The sequence below is a fragment of the Callithrix jacchus genome, chromosome 12 (genome assembly GCF_049354715.1).
Source record: "Callithrix jacchus isolate 240 chromosome 12, calJac240_pri, whole genome shotgun sequence".
In the NCBI taxonomy this organism is placed as follows: domain Eukaryota; kingdom Metazoa; phylum Chordata; class Mammalia; order Primates; family Cebidae; genus Callithrix; species Callithrix jacchus.
This window is the reverse complement of record NC_133513.1, coordinates 110045956-110063709: the sequence shown is the minus strand read 5'-3', so window position 1 is coordinate 110063709 and position 17754 is coordinate 110045956. Positions and strand designations below refer to the sequence as shown.

Sequence of the window (17754 nt, the reverse complement as noted above, 5' to 3'; positions counted from 1 at the left end):
GAAAACTTTATCTCCCCCTTTTTCTTCCCCACCCCCAGGCAACTGCTTTCTTCTGCTGCGGGTGTGTAAGGGTGTTTTTTTTTTTTTTTCTCTCCCCCTCCCACCCCTCATTCAGCTCTATCTGGCGAGTGTGGAGAAAACCCCTCTAGCCAGTATGTGAGCTGGAGGGTCAAAGGCAAAAGGAAAGTTAATAATGCCTGCTAATGGTACTAACAATTCAGGATGAATCTTGTCAAAAGTTTTTCTGGAAGTGTGGGTCTTTGATTGTGTGTTTCCTCAAAGCAAGACCAATCATTTCCGTTTATTCACTGGCTAAACCCCTACTTGATTGGGGACAAGGACAGAAACCATCCATTACGATCTGATATATTATCCAAACAATTTAGTGTATTCATGAGGTAACCGAAACGTGGGGGCTGCGAAATTACCCGTAATCAATTGCAGCAGCGAGTGTGCGTCCCCCCGGGTGTAGGACAACTACAACTCGCCGTCTCAGAAACAGGCGGGAGCCGCAGCATTTCGGAGTTGCGCTGTTCGGTACCTGATCGCCAGGCTGGGGACACTGGACGTGCTCAGAGGACGCGGGTGCTGACGAGGCGGCCTCGCAGCAGTTCCACCGGGATCCTGGACCAGACTGGCCGCCTCTCGGCGAGCGCGCCACTCTCCCGTCGCCGCTGACCCGCGCGCCGCCGCCGAAGCCGCCCCGCGGGGACATTCATTCTTGCCGCTTGCCGGTCGCCAGGCTGGGCGTACGGGCCGCGTTGTCGGGGGTTTTGTCCCCTTTTTCCTCTTTTTTTTTTCTTTCTCCTTTTTTTTTTTTTTGGCCTTTTTTCCCCCTCTTTCTGTTGTTGTTTTTGCCTATGTTCGGGAAACCAGACAAAATGGACGTTCGATGCCACTCGGACGCCGAGGCTGCCCGGGTCTCGAAGATCGCGCACAAGGAGAGTCGGGAGAGCAAGGGCGCGGAGGGTAACCTCCCAGCCGCCTTCCTCAAGGAGCCGCAGGGGGCCTTCTCTGCGTCCGGCGCTGCTGAGGATTGTAACAAAAGTAAATCCAATTCCGCAGCGGACCCGGATTACTGCCGCCGGATCCTGGTCCGAGGTAGGGATGGGCAGGGCTGGCGGGCGTGTTCTTTGGGGTCGACTCCCGGGCCCGAGCTGCGCGCTGCCGCCGACTCAGGCCGGTGGAGAGGAGTGCCGGCTGGGACTTGGGAGAAAGTTGTTGGCCCTTTCCGCCCGGGGTCCGGCTAGGGAGAGGCGCCTGGGACTCCCCGGTGCGCTCTCCAGGGGCCTCGGCCCTCCACACCCTGAGGGGCCCCGCGGACTCGGCTACTGGGGGAGACAAGGGGCTGCGCCAGTGCAGCCCGGCATCTGACTGCGGCCTCTGACCCGGGAAAGGAGCAGAAAACTCCGGGAGGAGATGTGCGCACTCCATGGGCCGGAGGATCTGCCGGGAGCCGGCCAGGGGACTCCCGCGCTCTGGAGGGCTGAGCGCACCCAAGGGGAGCGCGAGTCCCGGAGAACAGTAGCCGATCGCGGGCTACGGCCCTGCCAGTTAGCGCACTGGGCCGAGGGCCCCAGCGCAGCGATCGGTGCCCGACCGCTGCCACCAGGAGAGGCAGCTGGGCTGGATTGCGGAGCCGCCGTAGCGGCTTTGGTGCTTGGCTCGGCAGCTCTCGGATGCGCGGCGTGCGCTTAGCTCGGGCGGCGGAGGTTGCGAGGCCCGGTCCCGGCCCAGCGCCGCCCCAAAAGGCAGATCGCCGGGCCCCGCGGGCCCCGACTCAGTCCCTCCTCCTTCCGCCACGCGGACTCCGGAGGGAAGGAGACCCGGGGGTGGGGGTGGGGGTGGGGACGGCTGGAGCACGGTCAACACGCCCAGAGCTGGGGCCCGCAGAACCCGGGCAGGGCGGCGAGGGTACCCTCAGGCTACAGGGGACCCGGACAGCGCAGCCGAGGCTCCCCAGGCCGGAAGGAACGTCAGCCTATTTGGAATTGATTGAATTTTTTTTCTTTCCCCTGTCTGAAAGGCTCTACAAAAAGACAAAGTGTGGTCCCTCCTTCCGCCAGCGGTATGGAGTTAGTCCCCTTGCCCTCCACACAGTATCTTTGCTACCTGGTTGTGGTCGCGCGCCGCTCCCCCCATCCCCAAAACTGCACGCTTTGGGGGACTCTGTCCCCAAAGCCAGCTCGGACCAAGGAGGTGAAGGGAGACGGGAGGGTTCTGGCGGCTGACATCTCCCTTCCCCAGATGCCAAGGGGTCCATCCGAGAGATCATCCTGCCCAAGGGCCTGGACCTGGACCGGCCTAAGAGGACGCGCACGTCCTTCACCGCGGAGCAGCTCTATCGGCTGGAGATGGAGTTCCAGCGCTGCCAGTACGTGGTGGGCCGCGAGAGGACCGAGCTCGCCCGGCAGCTCAACCTCTCCGAGACCCAGGTACCCCGCGGCCAGGCCGCACACAGTTCTGCACCAGCCTACCTCCCCACCACCCCTGCCTAGCCAGCTCTTCACCACCTAACCTGCTCTGGACAGAGCTACCCTTGGGAGGTGGAGATGGGAAGGATGGGTAAGAAAGGCCTAAGGCTTCCTTCCCCTAAATAATATATCCCTTCTCCCCACCCTTCCTGCCATCCCCAAATCTTCCAGGCCCCAAGTTTTATCCACTTTGGTGTAGGCCCAGGAGGCCCCAAATCCTGTCCTTTTGGAATTCTTATTGGCCCCTGGTTTTGAATATTTCTTTCTTGCTTCTGCTCTACAGAGAACTGGCTTTTGCCCGTGTTTGGGGTACCCCATTTTGGCTAGATTTCTAGGCCCCACCCCTTGTGGGCCCACCCAGCTGTACACAGCATCCAGGCCCACTCTGCAGGAGTGGGATTAGGGCTACTCCCCCTGCTCCAGCACCAGGGGTGACTCCTAGGACTTAGAAAGGTGTACGCTCTACTGGAGACCTGCCTGTGCAGATCAGGCTGCCCAGACCGTTAAAGGAAGGCTTTCCCCTTCCTGAGCCGGCCCCAGCCCTGAGCACCTAGGAAACCCTGTCTTCTGTACCAATGATGTGTGAGGTATCTGATGGGAAGCAGATCTAGGACCCAGAAACCAGTATTGTTGATTATGCTTTAGATCTTTCCCTTTACATTAAATCCACATGCTGCCCCTGGAGCTGGCCATGTGGGCTCTGTGCCCAGGAGAGGGCCCAAGAACTTACCAAGTGCCATGCCACCAGCTTGGCCTAGCTAAGGCAGCCTTCTTTCTGAAGACCAATCCCTTTCCCCATGCCAAACCCTGAAGCAGGTGGAAAGCATTTTAGGTCTGGGATCTGGGCCGAAAGCTGAGGGCTGATAGAACAGATGGGGTGTTCTTTTTGAGTCTGAGTTGGTGTGGTAGCTTTTCGTATTCCCTCTGCTGCTACCCCTCTTAGTTTATAAAATCTAGACAGGATAGTCTTTCCCTACTGCTGCAAAACTCTTCCGGGCCACTGCTAGGCCTGAAGAGAGACAGAAGAGCAAGAGGGGAGTTAGTGGGGAGTACTTTGTCCACCTTAGCCTCCTGACTTCCTCCCATAATTCCAAGTTCATGACCCAGAGCAGTGGAGTGGTAAATTAATAAGAGTATCACTCAGATGCTTCAATGCAGCTATCTGTTGAGAGGAGGTGCAGAGAGCTCGGTCTATATAAAGTCTCCAGCACACATTATTCTCCTGCAGCCACTTTCCCTGCTTGCTGCTAGTTGATGGTTATGTCTTAAGCAGGAAATGGTCCTTTGTAGCCTTCACCAGGAGTAGTGCTTCTAGGACTAAATCCGAGCCCACTGTGCCAGGGACCTGGGTCCAGAAAGGCTGGGCAACACTCCATCCCCGCCTCTCTTCCCACTTTCCTCTTCCTTCCGTGCTCTTCCTTCACCGCACCCATCTGGCCTCATACCCTCCACCGGAAATTCCGGCTTTGGGGCCGCACTGATTCACAGATCTGTGAGCCCCAAACCCGGCTGCGGGGTAGCGCGGGAGCCCGGTGAAACTCTTTCCGTTCTTCCTCTAGTTCCTGCCGTCGGTATTTTATTACTTTGTTCTGTGTCAGCGGCGCCGGCCTGGGCCTGCTTTCCTGACCCGGAAGCGCAGCCCAGTGGAACAGCTGTGTCCCCCTCGTGGCGGCGCCAGCTCTCCCAGCAGCGCCGGGGCCCTGATCCCGCAGGCTGCTGGGTGGGGCTGCGGGTAGGGCTGGGGTTTGGGGAGGGCCCCGGGGCTGCGCGCCCCAGGAGCTCGCTTCGGTTGACGCTGGTCTTCCCTGCCCCTCTCTCCTACTCTCCCCGCGCCCTGCCGCGCAGGTAAAGGTCTGGTTCCAGAACCGGCGCACCAAGCAGAAGAAGGACCAGGGCAAGGATTCGGAGCTACGCTCGGTGGTGTCTGAGACAGCGGCCACGTGCAGCGTGCTTCGGCTGCTGGAGCAGGGTCGTCTGCTGTCGCCGCCCGGCCTGCCCACGCTGCTGCCGCCTTGCGCCACTGGCGCTCTCGGCTCCGCACTGCGCGGGCCCAGCCTACCCGCCCTGGGCGCGGGCGCCGCTGCCGGCTCGGCCGCCGCTGCCGCGGCAGCCGCCGCCCCGGGCCCAGCGGGTGCCGCGTCCCCGCACCCGCCGGCTGTGGGCGGCGCTCCAGGCTCTGGGCCCGCCGGGCCGGGGGCACTGCACGCAGGCGCCCCGGCCGCGGGCCACAGCATCTTCAGCCTGCCGGTGCCCTCGCTTCTCGGCTCCGTCGCCAGCCGCCTGTCTTCCGCCCCGTTGACAATGGCTGGTTCGCTAGCTGGGAATTTGCAAGAACTCTCCGCCCGATATCTGAGCTCCTCGGCCTTCGAGCCTTACTCCCGGACCAACAATAAAGAAGGGGCCGAGAAAAAAGCGCTGGACTGATTTTAAGTGTTTCCCTGTATTTATATTTATAGTATCTATTGTGGTGATATTTATGGACTCACTCGCGTTAGGTGCCCAGAGCTCCTGCGCTGGGCTCCTGGCTCCCACCAGGCCTCAGACAGCTCTCCTTTCCCACCCAGCTCTGCTACCAATTCCATCTCATTTGGGCTATTTTTTTTTCTACCTTTCCTCTGCAATTCCTCCCCAACCCCCAACTTCCTTCTGAATCCAGGAGAGATCCAAAGAATTGGGGAACATGTCCGAGTCAGTCAACCTGAGGCCCCGACCTGTGCCCAGCCCAGGAAGGAAAAGACTGGTTCTAAGTCCAAAGCACAGGACACTTGCTCTAGATTGGCTGTTGCTGCCGCTGCGGACTATTCCTAGGAATATTTGAAAAAGGAAAACTGAGCGCAGATCCCAGGGGCTTGTAGGTTTCTTTAGACCAAAAAAAGGAGGACGTTCCTTCCTCTTGCCAGAGAAACCAGGGCTTGTGGGAGTTCCTGAGCCCGGCTTTGCGGACCTCTGGGGATAGTCGGTACACATGCAGCTTCCTGGTGGGACAAATCCTGCCAGTTTTCTTCTCTAAAGGGCAATTCCAATCACAACAAACCCCGACCCCAGGAAACAGTAACAAACGTCCTAGTAGGCAACGACACTAATAAATTTGATTTAATCAGCAATAAAGGCAATTGCTACGTAAAACCAGGTGAAGTGGAACCAGTTTTTAAAATACTCGTAATGGTGAAGTTTGGAAGGAGTAAGAAAATTCAGGATAGCGAATGCCCCTCAGGGCAATGCAAAATTAGGGTTCTGGGTGTTGTAAATTTAAACAGGAATTTAATGGGGGAAAAGCAAAGGAAAAGCCAATGTCGCTAATGAAAGAAAATTCAGAATCTTTTCTCCGAGCCTGTTCGGGGCGGTGGCCGACAGCTTCCCACTCCTTCAGGAAAGAGTAAAGCAGTTCCCGGCGGTAGCCTGGGCGTCGGCGCTTCACCTTACGACCTCCCAGGCTCATAGCTTCGGGCACAATCGCTCGGTTTGGAAAACGAGTCAGCATTCATTGTCTCCTCTCTCAAACTCCCGGATTCACAAAACCCTTCCTGCACGCAGGGAACGCTTGGATTTCTGAGCAGTTCTCTGCGGAAGGGGAGGCAGGGACGCCGCTGGGCTGTCGGGCCTCCCCTGGCAGTAGTCTCGGAATCCAGATAGCTTCTCCTGTGATTGATAGGAAAGACACTCTCTTCGCCTCCCCAGTTTTAGGGTTTCAGTGGTCCCAAGTCAGAACCCAGACCGCGACACCCTCTTTCCTTACCCTGCGCAGCAGCGATCGTCCCTACAGCCACGGCCGCCTACATTTTAACCAAAATCACAGACCCTGACTGCGAGGTGTCGCAGTGTCTAGAATGTATTCGTCCATCTGAAGCAAGCGCAAAACATTTTTTTAAAAGTAATTTTATTGTAAATTATTTACGTCGGAAACTCCCCCATCTCTTTTTCATCCTTTTTTTTTTTTTTTTAGGCAAATAGTGAAGAAAAAAATGAACGATTCAAACGCGGGTAGGTGTCACTGAATCCAGGCTACTAACTTTGTTCTGAATGTTCCGGATATTTGGATGTTTTGTATTTATGTGGTGAGAGTGAAATATATATATCTATAATGATAAATGAGGTGTATTTTTGTCTTATATTTGAAGGATAAAAAAAAAAGAAAAAAGAAAAAGCCAGGAAATGATAAGTCTCGGCGTGGGGACTCTGGGGGCAGAGAGGGTGGCAGCCCCCATAGTGTGGGGCCCTGCGACTGGTACCTTGAGCGCCTGGGATGAGGTTTGGGGCGGATTTGGGGTTTACGGAGAGGCAGTGACGCCTGGCCACGACGATTTGTTCCACTTCCTTGAATGTTTCACTCTGTTTCTCTGTCTGTCCCTCTGGTGTCGGCCCCTCAGGCCCTCCTCGATTTCCCCACTGCGTAATTCTTGGTTTATTTAGGAGCTGGTCTCCGGACACTCTAAAGTCCCTGCCGCCTAATGGTTCGTTTCTAGAGTCTTCCAGCTGCATCTTTAGGCCGGCAGCATTTTGGATTTTGTGCAATCATGGGGCCCAGAATAGGCAAGGTTTTCTTTTCTTCTGACTTAGAATGAGGCTCTCCATCGTCGAAGAGAAACTTTGAGGGAGCGGGAGACTAAAATAGATATTAATTCCTGCAAAGAGATCTCTGGCCCCACCTCATCCCGGTGCTTCTGCGGTGGTGACGGATGTAGACTTTGCAAACAAATCTTGGGAAGCGAGGAGGGCCGGGGAGGGCACTTCAGGACACGCTCTCCTAAAGTGTGTGCAGCCCCAGCCTCAGTCTGCGCAGCCGGCGCAGCGGCCCTGGCTCTTTCCTGTAGCGCCCGCACACCTGGGTGTTGCAGGGACTGGCAGCTCCCTCGCGGCACCGGCACTTGCCAGGCCTCACAACCCCTACTCCAGTACTGTGCCTGAAGCTGGAGATGGAGGCATCCAAAATAAGGCGGGGCACAGTGTGGGCGGCAAAGACCCTGAGCTGAGTTTGGGGCCCTCGCCTGGAGCTCGGCTTTTTGCTGAGATCACAGCAGCCGCCCACAGACAGTTCACTGCTATTTCGTAAAGTCGCTGCACATCCCGCAGCTTCGCTACTCTTGACTCTTCCCCTCCCTGTCCGCCTCTCTTTCCATTCTCTTTCTTGAAACTGCCTTTCCTTTTCTACTCTTTTCTTCGTTCCTGTCTTGTAAATCCCTGCGCTTCCTCTAAGGATTTCTCTCTCAGTGCTGTGGGCTCCTCTCTCCTTCCCACTGTCTCTCCCTCCTCCATTACTTCTTCCTTCCAGGTTGGTCTCTCTCTCTCTCTCTCTCTCTCTCTCTCTCTCTCTCTCTCTCTCTCTCTGTCTCAGTTTTCTCCTCCTGTTCGGGAGTTCCCAAAGGCCAAGGCAGTGGGTGGCTCTGGCTGCAGATTCAAGGCTGGTGGCTGGGGCTCTCCAGGGTGAGAAAAAAGGGAGAAGTTAGCATAATTTTTTGGAACAAAAGAAAACACAAAATCCTAGCTTGGGATTCCCAACAAACTCAGCCTTATTTTCCAGGGGCCTCAGCCTGGGAAGCCACCAAGCAGATCCCTCCTTCCAGCTTCCTCCTCTTTCTCCTTTTTGGTTTCTTACCCCTGAAAGAGGGAAGGACCAGTCACCCCATCACTTCTGCTCTCACATCCCTTCCCTCCCTGGCTTTGGGAAGAGCTGCTGAGCTCTTTGCCTGCCACTCAGGGAGTGCAATTGTTCTTAAAGAGCCTCTTCTGCATAGAAAAATAATTGCAATTTTAATTAAAAAGCATTTATAGACAATTCATTTAATTTTAGTGACTATCTTGTTTTCCCTCCTTCCCCAGGGGCCTCCAGTAAGCTGCCTTGGTCCCTGGAGGCCCCCTGTGAGGCCTCTGGCTTCTAAATGGAGACTCACAGGCCTTGGAGAGGGCAGGTAGCCTCTATGCCAATAGCTGGGCCTGCCTGGGGAAAGGTAGAAGGAGGAACAGCTGGAGGAGCGGGGAGCTGAAAGGAATCTCATGCTCAGGCCTGCAAAAAGTAACAGCCAAGTTGTTTCAGAGCAGAAAAGAAAAAGGGAAAAAACCTTTTAGCAAACCCCTGTGAGTTTGGGGGTCAGGTTCAAGAAAGTTACTTGGGGAGCTAAACAGAACACATGGTCATATCCACACTTGCAGTTGATCTAATCTTGAGCCAGAATGTATTCATAAGTAGCATTTAGCAACCCTTTATAGTTTACAAATAGCATTTTACATACATCATTCTACTATTCCTCATGGTGGCTTTGGGAGGTCCAGCTCCATTTTAAAGACTCATATACTGGAGCAAATAACTTGCTCAAAGCCACATAACTGGTCAGAACCCAAGATTGTAAGCTCCCCCTAGGGCCAGAGACCTCTTATTTCAGTTTTTTTTCCTTTCTCTTCCTTCTTTTCCCCCTCCTTCCCTCTTCCCATTCTTCATTCCTCCCTTCTCCTCTCCTTTCTTCTTTTCCTTCTTTTTGTGCCTACAGTTTCTGGATCTTGGTACCTGAATTCTTTAGCTTATTTGCACCCACATGTGCTAATGTCTATTTCTATCCCTCTTTCAATTATCACAACTGCTGAGGATTTACTTGGTGCCCTCATCAAGAAGTTTGAATGTCTCCCTCCTTCCTGTTTGTTTTCCTGCCACTGTCCCAACTCTTTCCCTGTACTTCTCTCTAGAATGACATTGTTAAGCCCCTTACCCTCTTTGGTCTTACACATCCTTAAAAATGTTTATTTAAAATTGAGTTATAATTTCCATGTGGTATACACCATATGGTAAAGTACACAAAGCTTAACTATACAAGTTGATGAATTTATACACACACACACACCCCTTTTTGAATCGCTCCAATGATACCCTTTTAACTACTTCCCTTAAGCCACATAAGCCATATGATGATACACAGTGTCTTTCTCCTGTTTGAAAAGAAATTGTGTCATATTGGTGTGCTGTTCTTGCATAGAAAGCCTTTCTAAGAAGTCTTTTTAAGGTTGCATGAACGATTTAGAAATCATGTATCTCTTCTAACCCCTTGAAGCCCTGAGTTTAAGTGGCTTGAATAAATGGCTGATCAAAACTTAAAAACATACTAGGTCAATGTTTCTCAGGATATAACTGAAGACCAGCTGCTTCAGAATCATCTGGGGACTGGCTAAAATGCCAGGTTCCTAAGCCCCAGTCCTATCTGAAACTGGGTTGGGGTTCAGGGAGGTGTATTTTTAACATGTTTCCAAAGTGATTCTTATCCAGACTAATATTTGAGAAATACTGTACCAAATGGCAAACTCCCAAAACACTGCAGCCTTCTGCATCTGGCCCAGGGCCTGGCATTTGGTAGCAATACAATGAATGTTTGTTAAACAAATTAATCCACATTTTCTGACACAGTTTAGAATTTCTTGGACCACATTATGCTATTGTAATTTAACACCATTTCTACATCGGGAAATCTTTACATTTCAGAGTCTTTTTCATTTTTATGGAGGTTTCATTTTAACGGAGCTGGTTTCATTTTAATGCAGCAGGAGAGAAAAGAGAGATCTACTTTGGTGGTTTCTCAGGTCTCAGGGAAGGTCTTTTATAAACTCAATGGGGACCACCTTCCTGGACAGGCTGCTCACTTACAAACCTGGTAGTCTGGGGAGAGGAGGAAGAGAGCCCTTCAGATTTGCTGAAAGGTATTCAGATGCACACCCTTCTTAGTTGGAACTGAAAGCTTCTGTCTGAAGACACATTAAGAGATCTGGAAGGAGCAAGACCACCAGGTCCAGAGAACCGGGCATGCAGGGGACATGGAAGCTGAAAATTACTTGAGTATTCTCTGATTTATGGCTAATATGAAACTAATTTTCTATCTAGAAACACAGTCACCTGTCTTCTTACCCTGAAACAGAAAATAAATATTGTGCTTTATGTGGTAGTGTTGTATCCATTTTAAAAAATAAATCACACCATATATATGTGCAAAATATACATAAAATTTTTCGTGTACAAGTTTTCTTCACATGAAAAAGTCTGTTATGTGTGTTAACAACAACATAACATGTATAGTAATAACACACACACACACACATATACACATATAAACATGTACATAGCATTTTCCAGTATCACACAAGGCAGAGGATGCTGGTTTAGTGCACAGAGAAAAAGTAATTCATTTTAATGGTTTCTAGTTATGAGTTCTAGAGTCAGAATGACAGGTTTGAATCCCAGATCCACCACTGAATTGCTGTGTAATCTCAGACAAATTACTCATTTGGCTGCTCTAAACCTATTTCCATGTATATCAAATGAAGGTAATAATGGCACCTATCTAATAGGATTGTCAGGATTGTTTAGTTGGATAAAGCATCTAAAGCATCTATTACAAGTCTAGTATAAATTATATGCTCAAATATTAGTTATTTATTTATTAGACTGTATTGAGATAGTTGATTTGAGATTCTGTCTGGGCCTCAGTTTCCCCATCTGTAAAATGAGAGTGTTGGCCTAAAGTCCTTTCCTGAGGAAGGGGAATGTGATTTAGTCAGGCATAATGGAATTTACTCCCCCTGCCTTTAGGCTGGGTATCACAGCCATTGGTAAGCATAGCATCTCTACCAAAGTGGTAAATTATTATTTTAATGACTTGGCAGGCAGCCCTCAGCTGTCTGTGCTTTGGAGAGTGCCTCATCTGAAGAGAGCAACTGTGTCCAAATGGTTTCCAGTGATTTTCCAGGGTAGCTTCCAGTGACTGGTAGATAGACCTGAGGATAAGCCTGGTCCTCACACACCAACTTTGGATAGATTTGAAGAAACATCCCATCTTCTAAACTCTTTGAAGGAACGTCTGAGGCCTCTGTTGAGATTCCCATGCAGTTTGACTTCTGTCCATTACTGCTTCCTTCCTTTCCCTTCTAGAGTCGTTGAACTTGAAGCAGTCCCTAGTAAACCTCCTGCATGCTGATCTCAGTTCTTGAGTCAGCCAATTTCAATGAAACGAGAAGGAGAATGCTAAGCGGTGGGAATGGAGGGGAAGCAGTGAGGATGGCTGAGTGTAAGTAGTGGGAGAAGAGGCAGGAATGCAGGCAGTACCTGGAATACCATGTTGAGGATACTTGGATTTTGCCATCAAGACAATGAGGAGTCACTGATAAGTTCTCCCAAGGAGGTCACGGAATCATTGTAGTTCTCATTTTACAACGTCTCTCTGGCAATCTGGGAGAGAAACCCAGAAGAAGTGGCATAGGAACAGGAGTGCACAGATTCTGAGGCAGACGCCAGTTGGTGGGTCCACTTCCACAGGGATGGGAGAGCGAGAGAGGATGACCGTGATGTGATGACGGTGGGGCAGGGGGCGAGGGTCAGTTGGTGCAGTGGCCGCAGAAATAGAGGACAGAAATGGGTTCAAGGCATTTTGCTGAAATAAAACTAACAGATCTTAGTGTCTGACTAGAGGTGACTGGTGGTGGCATTGATTTCAAGGTTGGGTCCAGGTGGAATTTTGAAAGCATTTTCCTGGTGTCACGGAATTTAATGAGGGCCCTGAAGCCAATAAGGCTTTAGCGGGGGTACGGGAAGTCGAGTTGGCTCCAAAGCTGGGAAGACAGCTGGGAATTGGGGCAGAGACCTCAGCCCGGAAGGCGGGACGGCCCTAGGGCGGGAAAGCTGTGGAGCGTGCGCCCTGTGCGCCACTGGGCATGCGCGCTGGGCCTTCCCTTCTGAGAGCCTACGTGGCCGGGCTGGCGCTCCGGGGACTCCTGGGCCTCTCATCCTCTGAGCCTGGACCAACGCCTCACGCCGCCCACCCCACACAGCTTCCGCCCACTGCGGCCGGGGCCTCACCAGGAAAGCGGGAAGTTGGACCTGCTTTGACGCTTTCGGCGGCCGGGCCCCGACCCACTCTGAGCCCGGCTCCGACACTCTCTTGTCAGCACTGGCAGAAATAGGGACTGACAATACCTCCTGGGTCCAACCCTGAAGACGCCAGCTGTGACCCAAGGCAATGAAGCTGCGGGAAGCTACTTCAAGCGGTGGCAGCGCCCCCTGGAAGGCCCCCGTCCTGCACCGAGCACTCCGCCCTCCAGACGCATGCCCTTGGCCCCTAGCCTCTAGCAGAGGGAAGCAGAGACACGGAGGATAAGGGGCTTGCTAAGGGTGCCCAGGACGGACAGACTGCCAGGTTTTTGCTTTATTTCGGTTTCCTTCCGTTGCATCTCGTGGGTTAGATAAGGCTGCCATCTGTTAGATCAGTGGCCAGAAAGTTAGGTCATCACCCCATTTTACTGAGGGTTGGGCTTAATCCCTTCCCGGGAAGAGCTAAAGGCAAATTCAGTTTTCTGTCCCAGTTGTCAGCTGAAGGGAGGGAAAGTAAGCATAGAGGAGTGAGAGCATTATTGGGAGGGATGGGCAGACAGCCTGTAGGATTCTGAGATGATCAAGGAGGTATTTCGGTCTTAAGGAAGGCATCCCAGGCAGAAAGGGAGGGGAGAGAAAAAGAAAAGGAAATGCCAGGCATGGTGGCTCACGCCTGTAATCCCAGCACTTTGGGAGGCCAGGGCGGTTGGATCACGAGATCGATCCAGACCATCAGGCCAACATGATGAAACCCCATCTCCACTAAAAATACAAAAAATTAACCAGGCGTGGTGGCAGGTGCCTGTAGTCGCAGCTTCTCTGGAAGCTAAGGCAGGAGAATCGTTTGAACCCAGGAGGCGGAGATTGCAGTGAGCCAAGATGGCACTGCACTCCAGCCTGGACTACAGAGCCAGACTCTGTCTCAAAAAAAAAAAAAAAAAAAGGAAAAGGATATGATGTGAAAGGAGGTAAGAGGGGGTGGCCTCACATCAAGTACAGGTATAAGATGAGGCTGGCAAGATGGCCTGGTCAAGGAAGGGCTTGAAGACCAAACTAAAGACCAAACTAAAGATCTCTATTGTGTAGAGGAAGGGGAGGTTTTGGGTAGGGCAGCAATGGGAGGAAAGCCCAGTTACAGGATGAGATGGGTGCCAACAGGGGAGCAAAGTTAGTAAGAGGATTGGTGTTGAGGTCTGGGATTAAGCTGCAGGTGGGGAAGACGGAAAGTTGTTAGTTGTCTCGTCAGTGATGGGACTAGAAACAAGTTAGTTAACACATTCATGCCAACATTTATTTCTAGTCATCAGCATTCTTTTCATTTTAAGATCCTTTCCCTGAGCTTCCTATGACTGTCTCTGTTCAGAGACCAGTGGGAGGAGGGCAAATAAGTTCAACTCTCGTGCTAAGTTGAATTATTTGATAGTAACTGCCTGAGGTGACTAATTTTGGGAACATGCTGAGGCCTCTTCTAAGCTCCATGGAAAAGTATGCTGATCATTAGTGATGTCTGCCAATATCGGAGGGGTTTTTGCAATTCTGAGACAAATATAAGTGGCTTTGAGACCAGATTGCTTGCCTACGTTCTGAGTAAGGAGCTGGGCCCATGTTTGGCTCAGCAATTTTTCTGAGCCTGGACAGGTCATGGAAGCGTAGGAAGCTGTTTCCAAGTAATTTGCGGCAAGGTTCCTGCAACAGATATTCCAGTCATCACCTTGACCCCCACAATATGGCCATAGGAGGAAAATGTAGGCTTTGAATCCATCTTTGACTTTTATTGGCCATGTGAACTTAGGCAAATAACTCCTTTCAGTCAGAATCCTCATCTGTAAATAGAATTATTACTTTTATTTTATTTTATTTTTATTTTTTTCCAGCTTTTGCTCATTCAGTATGGTATTGGCTGTGGGTTTTTATTTTATTTTATTTTTTGAGATGGAGTTTCACTGTTATTACCCACACTGGAGTGCAATGGCACAATCTTGGCTCACCGCAACCTCCGCCTTCTGGGTTCAAGCAATTCTCCTGCCTCAGCCTCCCGAGTAGCTGGGTCTACAGGCGCGCACCACCATGCCCAGCTAATTTTTGTATTTTTAGTAGAGACGGGGTTTCACCTTGTTGACCAGGATGGTCTCGATCTCTTGACCTTGTGATCCACCTGCCTCGGTCTCCCAAAGTGCTGGGATTATAGGAGTGAGCCACCGCGCCTGGCCTATTTTTATTTTTTTGAGATGGAGTCTTGCTCTGTTGCTCAGGCTGGAGTGCAGTGGCGCAATCTCAGCTCACTGCAACCTCCACCTCCCAGGTTCAAGCAATTCTCCCTGCCTCAATCTCCCAAGTAACTGGAATTACAGGTGCCCACCACCACGCCTAACTAAATTTTGTGTTTTTAATAGAGACAGAGTTTCACCGTGTTGGCCAGGCTGGTCTTGAACACCTGGCCTCAAGTGATCCACCCACCCTGGCCTCCCAAAGTGCTGGGATTACAAGCGTGAGCCACCATGCCCAGCCAGAAATACTGCTTTTAAAACCAAGATGTAAAGCGCTTAACGTAGTGCCCAACAATTGTTCATTTATTTTACTTTATATTTGATTTATTTTTAGGAATAAGCATCAATTTCCAGTTGGGTTTGCATCTGGGCAGAATTATATAACTGCAAATTTTTTTTTTTTTTTTGAGATGGAGTTTTGCTCTGTTGCTCAGGCTGGAGTGCAGTGGCGCAATCTCGGCTCACTGCAACCTGCACCTCCTGGGTTTAAGCAATTCTGCTGCCTCAGCCTCCTGAGTAGCTGGCATTACAGGTGCGCACCACCATGCCTTGCTAAATTTTTGTGTTTTTAGTAGAGACGGGATTTCACCATGCTGGCCAGGCTGGTCTCAAACTCCTGAGCTCATGATCCACCTTCCTTGGCCTCCCAAAGTGCTGGGATTACAGGTGTGATCCTATAATCACACCTGGCCTATAACTGCAATTTTTGTGAAGATTTCACTAAGATACTATATATGGAGTACATGACATAGAGGCTTATTTGCAAATTGGTAGCATAAATGAAACACACTTTCAGCAGTTTGGTGTTTCCAGAGCATTTTTATGCACTTATACACACACGTACATACTTACACATGTTAAGATTTTTATTTTTCCCTCACATGATAGATTCATGCTATACATATTGTTTTGTGACTTCTTTTTCATTTACCAGTGTGTCTTGGAGATTCTGTTACGTCATTGCTGATAGACCTGCCTATTTTGTTAAACTCTATATAGCATTTCATAGTGTGGCTGTATCATAATTTATGTGTCCATTCACTTATTGATGTCAATTTATTTTCCTTCTTTTTGGCCTTTAGAAACATATTTCTGGCTGGGCACCATGGCTCAAGCCTGTAATCCCAACACTTTGGGAGGCCAAGGTGGATGAATCACTTGAGGTCAGGAGTTCGAGACCAGCCTGACCAAATGGTGAAACCCCATCTCTACTAAAAAAACACAAAAATGAGCCAGGTGTGGTGATGCAAGCCTGTAATTTCAGCTATTGAGGAGACTGAGGCAGGAGGATCACTTGAACCTAGGAGGTGGAGGTTGCAGTGAGCCAAGATTGCACCACTGCACTCCAGCCTGGGTGACAGCAAGATTTCATCTCAAAGAAAAAAAAATTTCTGGGAACATTTTTGTACCTTTCCATTCATATACCAGTATTCCTAAAAGTGAAATTACTGGGTCAAAGGACATGTATATTTTACATTTCAGTAATTACTGCTAAAGGTTAAATGAATTTATGTTCCCACTCAGTTTCTGAAAATTCGACTAGGTAATTTGATATGATTCATCTGAGGCTCTCCTATATGCTAATTTCTCAGTTGGTGTTGAAAATGTCTACAACATAAATTGCCTGAATTTAGTGCAAAAATACAGGTTATTCTTTTTCTTTTCTGGATTAATTATCTTGTAAATAGTTTAGGACCTCCTTTAAAAATCAAACAGATTTATTTTCAGTGAAAAAAGCCTAATTTTCAAAGGTTATTATGGAAAATAGCAGTCTCCCACCCTCAATCTCAAGAGTCAACAACCCTAAATTTTTTTTGACTGTTTTCCTCTACTTTTTAATTCCTTTCATTCATCTCCTTACACACCCTTGGTTCCTCTCCTTTAATCCTCTTCATTTAGTTTTAGCATTCTTGGGGAGGTTAGATCAACATCTAGTATTTACCTTATTACGGCAATATAAGTCCTATTCACATTGGGCTGTGTACTACATACATTATGAATCCATTTATTTTCTTGTACAACTTTTCCCTGGAGCTAATAGTTTTCTTATTTCTTATTTAATTAGTTCTCTGTGTACTAATCACTAATTCATTTCAAACTCTGCCAGGAGTGTAAATCTTCTCTTAGTAAGCTCATATGCATCAAATATTCTCCTACTTCCATCTTTTTGGAAACATCTGTCTTGGAACATCTGTCCTGTGCTAAGCAAGACTGCTGGCTCTCTAGGCCTGCAGCACAGCTATTTTTATAGAATTTCTCTTCACCATTATTCTGGGCATCATTATCCTTTTCTGAGTTGGAAGCTCTGTTTCCTGGATTCTTTATCTTCCTATTTGGCAGTTTATTTTCTTGTTTTCGTAGAGCACATTTTTTTTTTCTCAAACGAAGTCTCACTACTTTGTCACCCACGCTGGAGTGCAATGGCGTGATCTCAGCTCAATGCAACCTCTACCTCCCAGGTTCAAGCAATTCTTCTGTCTCAGCTTCCTGAGTAACTGGGACTACAGGTGTGTGCCACCACACCTGGCTAATTTTTATATTTTAGGTAGTGACGGGGTTTCACCATATTGACCAGGCAGGTCTCAAACTCCTGACCTCGTGAACTACCTGCCTTGGCCTCCCAAAGTGCTGGGATTACAGGTGTGAGCCACCGCGCCCAGCTGGTAGAGCATGTTCTTTAGTAGCTCCTTGAGAAATGGTGCAGGGAATTTTGTTGTTGTTTTGAGAGCTTGCATGCCTGAAAGTGCCTCTGTTCCACTTTTACACTTACATAATTGTTTACCTGAATATAGAATTGCAAATTGGAAATAATTTCTTCTCAGAATTTGGAAGACATTGCTTTCTTGTCTCCTAGCTTCCAGTGTTGCTAAGTCCAATGCAATTCTGATTTGTGATTCGTTATATGTGATTGTTATTTCTCTCTGCAAGTTTTTAGGATGTTTTCTGTGTCCTTAGTCATCTGAAATATCACAAACATGTGCAGTAGGTCTTTTTTTACATCCTCTGTGGTAGTATTCAGTATGTCTTTTCAGTTGGAGATTCATATACTTCACTGTGAACTTACCTTAAATTATTCCTTTGAAAATTTATTTCATTTGTTTTCCTTCAGTCTTTTTTTTTTCTTCCTAAAACTCTTATTATTTTGATGTTGGACCACATGAACTGATGCTCTAAT

At 49.4% G+C, this 17754-nt stretch overlaps 1 protein-coding gene and 1 long non-coding RNA gene across 2 annotated transcripts in view; both read left to right on the top strand.

The window, feature by feature from the left end:
- Nucleotides 1-609: 609 nt before the first annotated feature.
- Nucleotides 610-6530, top strand: VAX1 (ventral anterior homeobox 1). Its single transcript, XM_002756628.6, has 3 exons — nt 610-1101; nt 2248-2435; nt 4320-6530. The coding sequence occupies exons 1-3, from the start codon at nt 861-863 to the stop codon at nt 4896-4898; spliced, it is 1008 nt and encodes a 335-aa protein (XP_002756674.1). The 5' UTR covers nt 610-860; the 3' UTR covers nt 4899-6530.
- Nucleotides 6531-12502: 5972 nt separating this feature from the next.
- Nucleotides 12503-17754, top strand: part of LOC128929341 (uncharacterized) — an 86579-nt gene continuing 81327 nt past the window's right edge. Inside the window, exon 1 of the long non-coding RNA XR_013525137.1 lies at nt 12503-12637. This is a non-coding gene — a long non-coding RNA (uncharacterized LOC128929341). The remainder of the gene's footprint in view (nt 12638-17754) is intronic.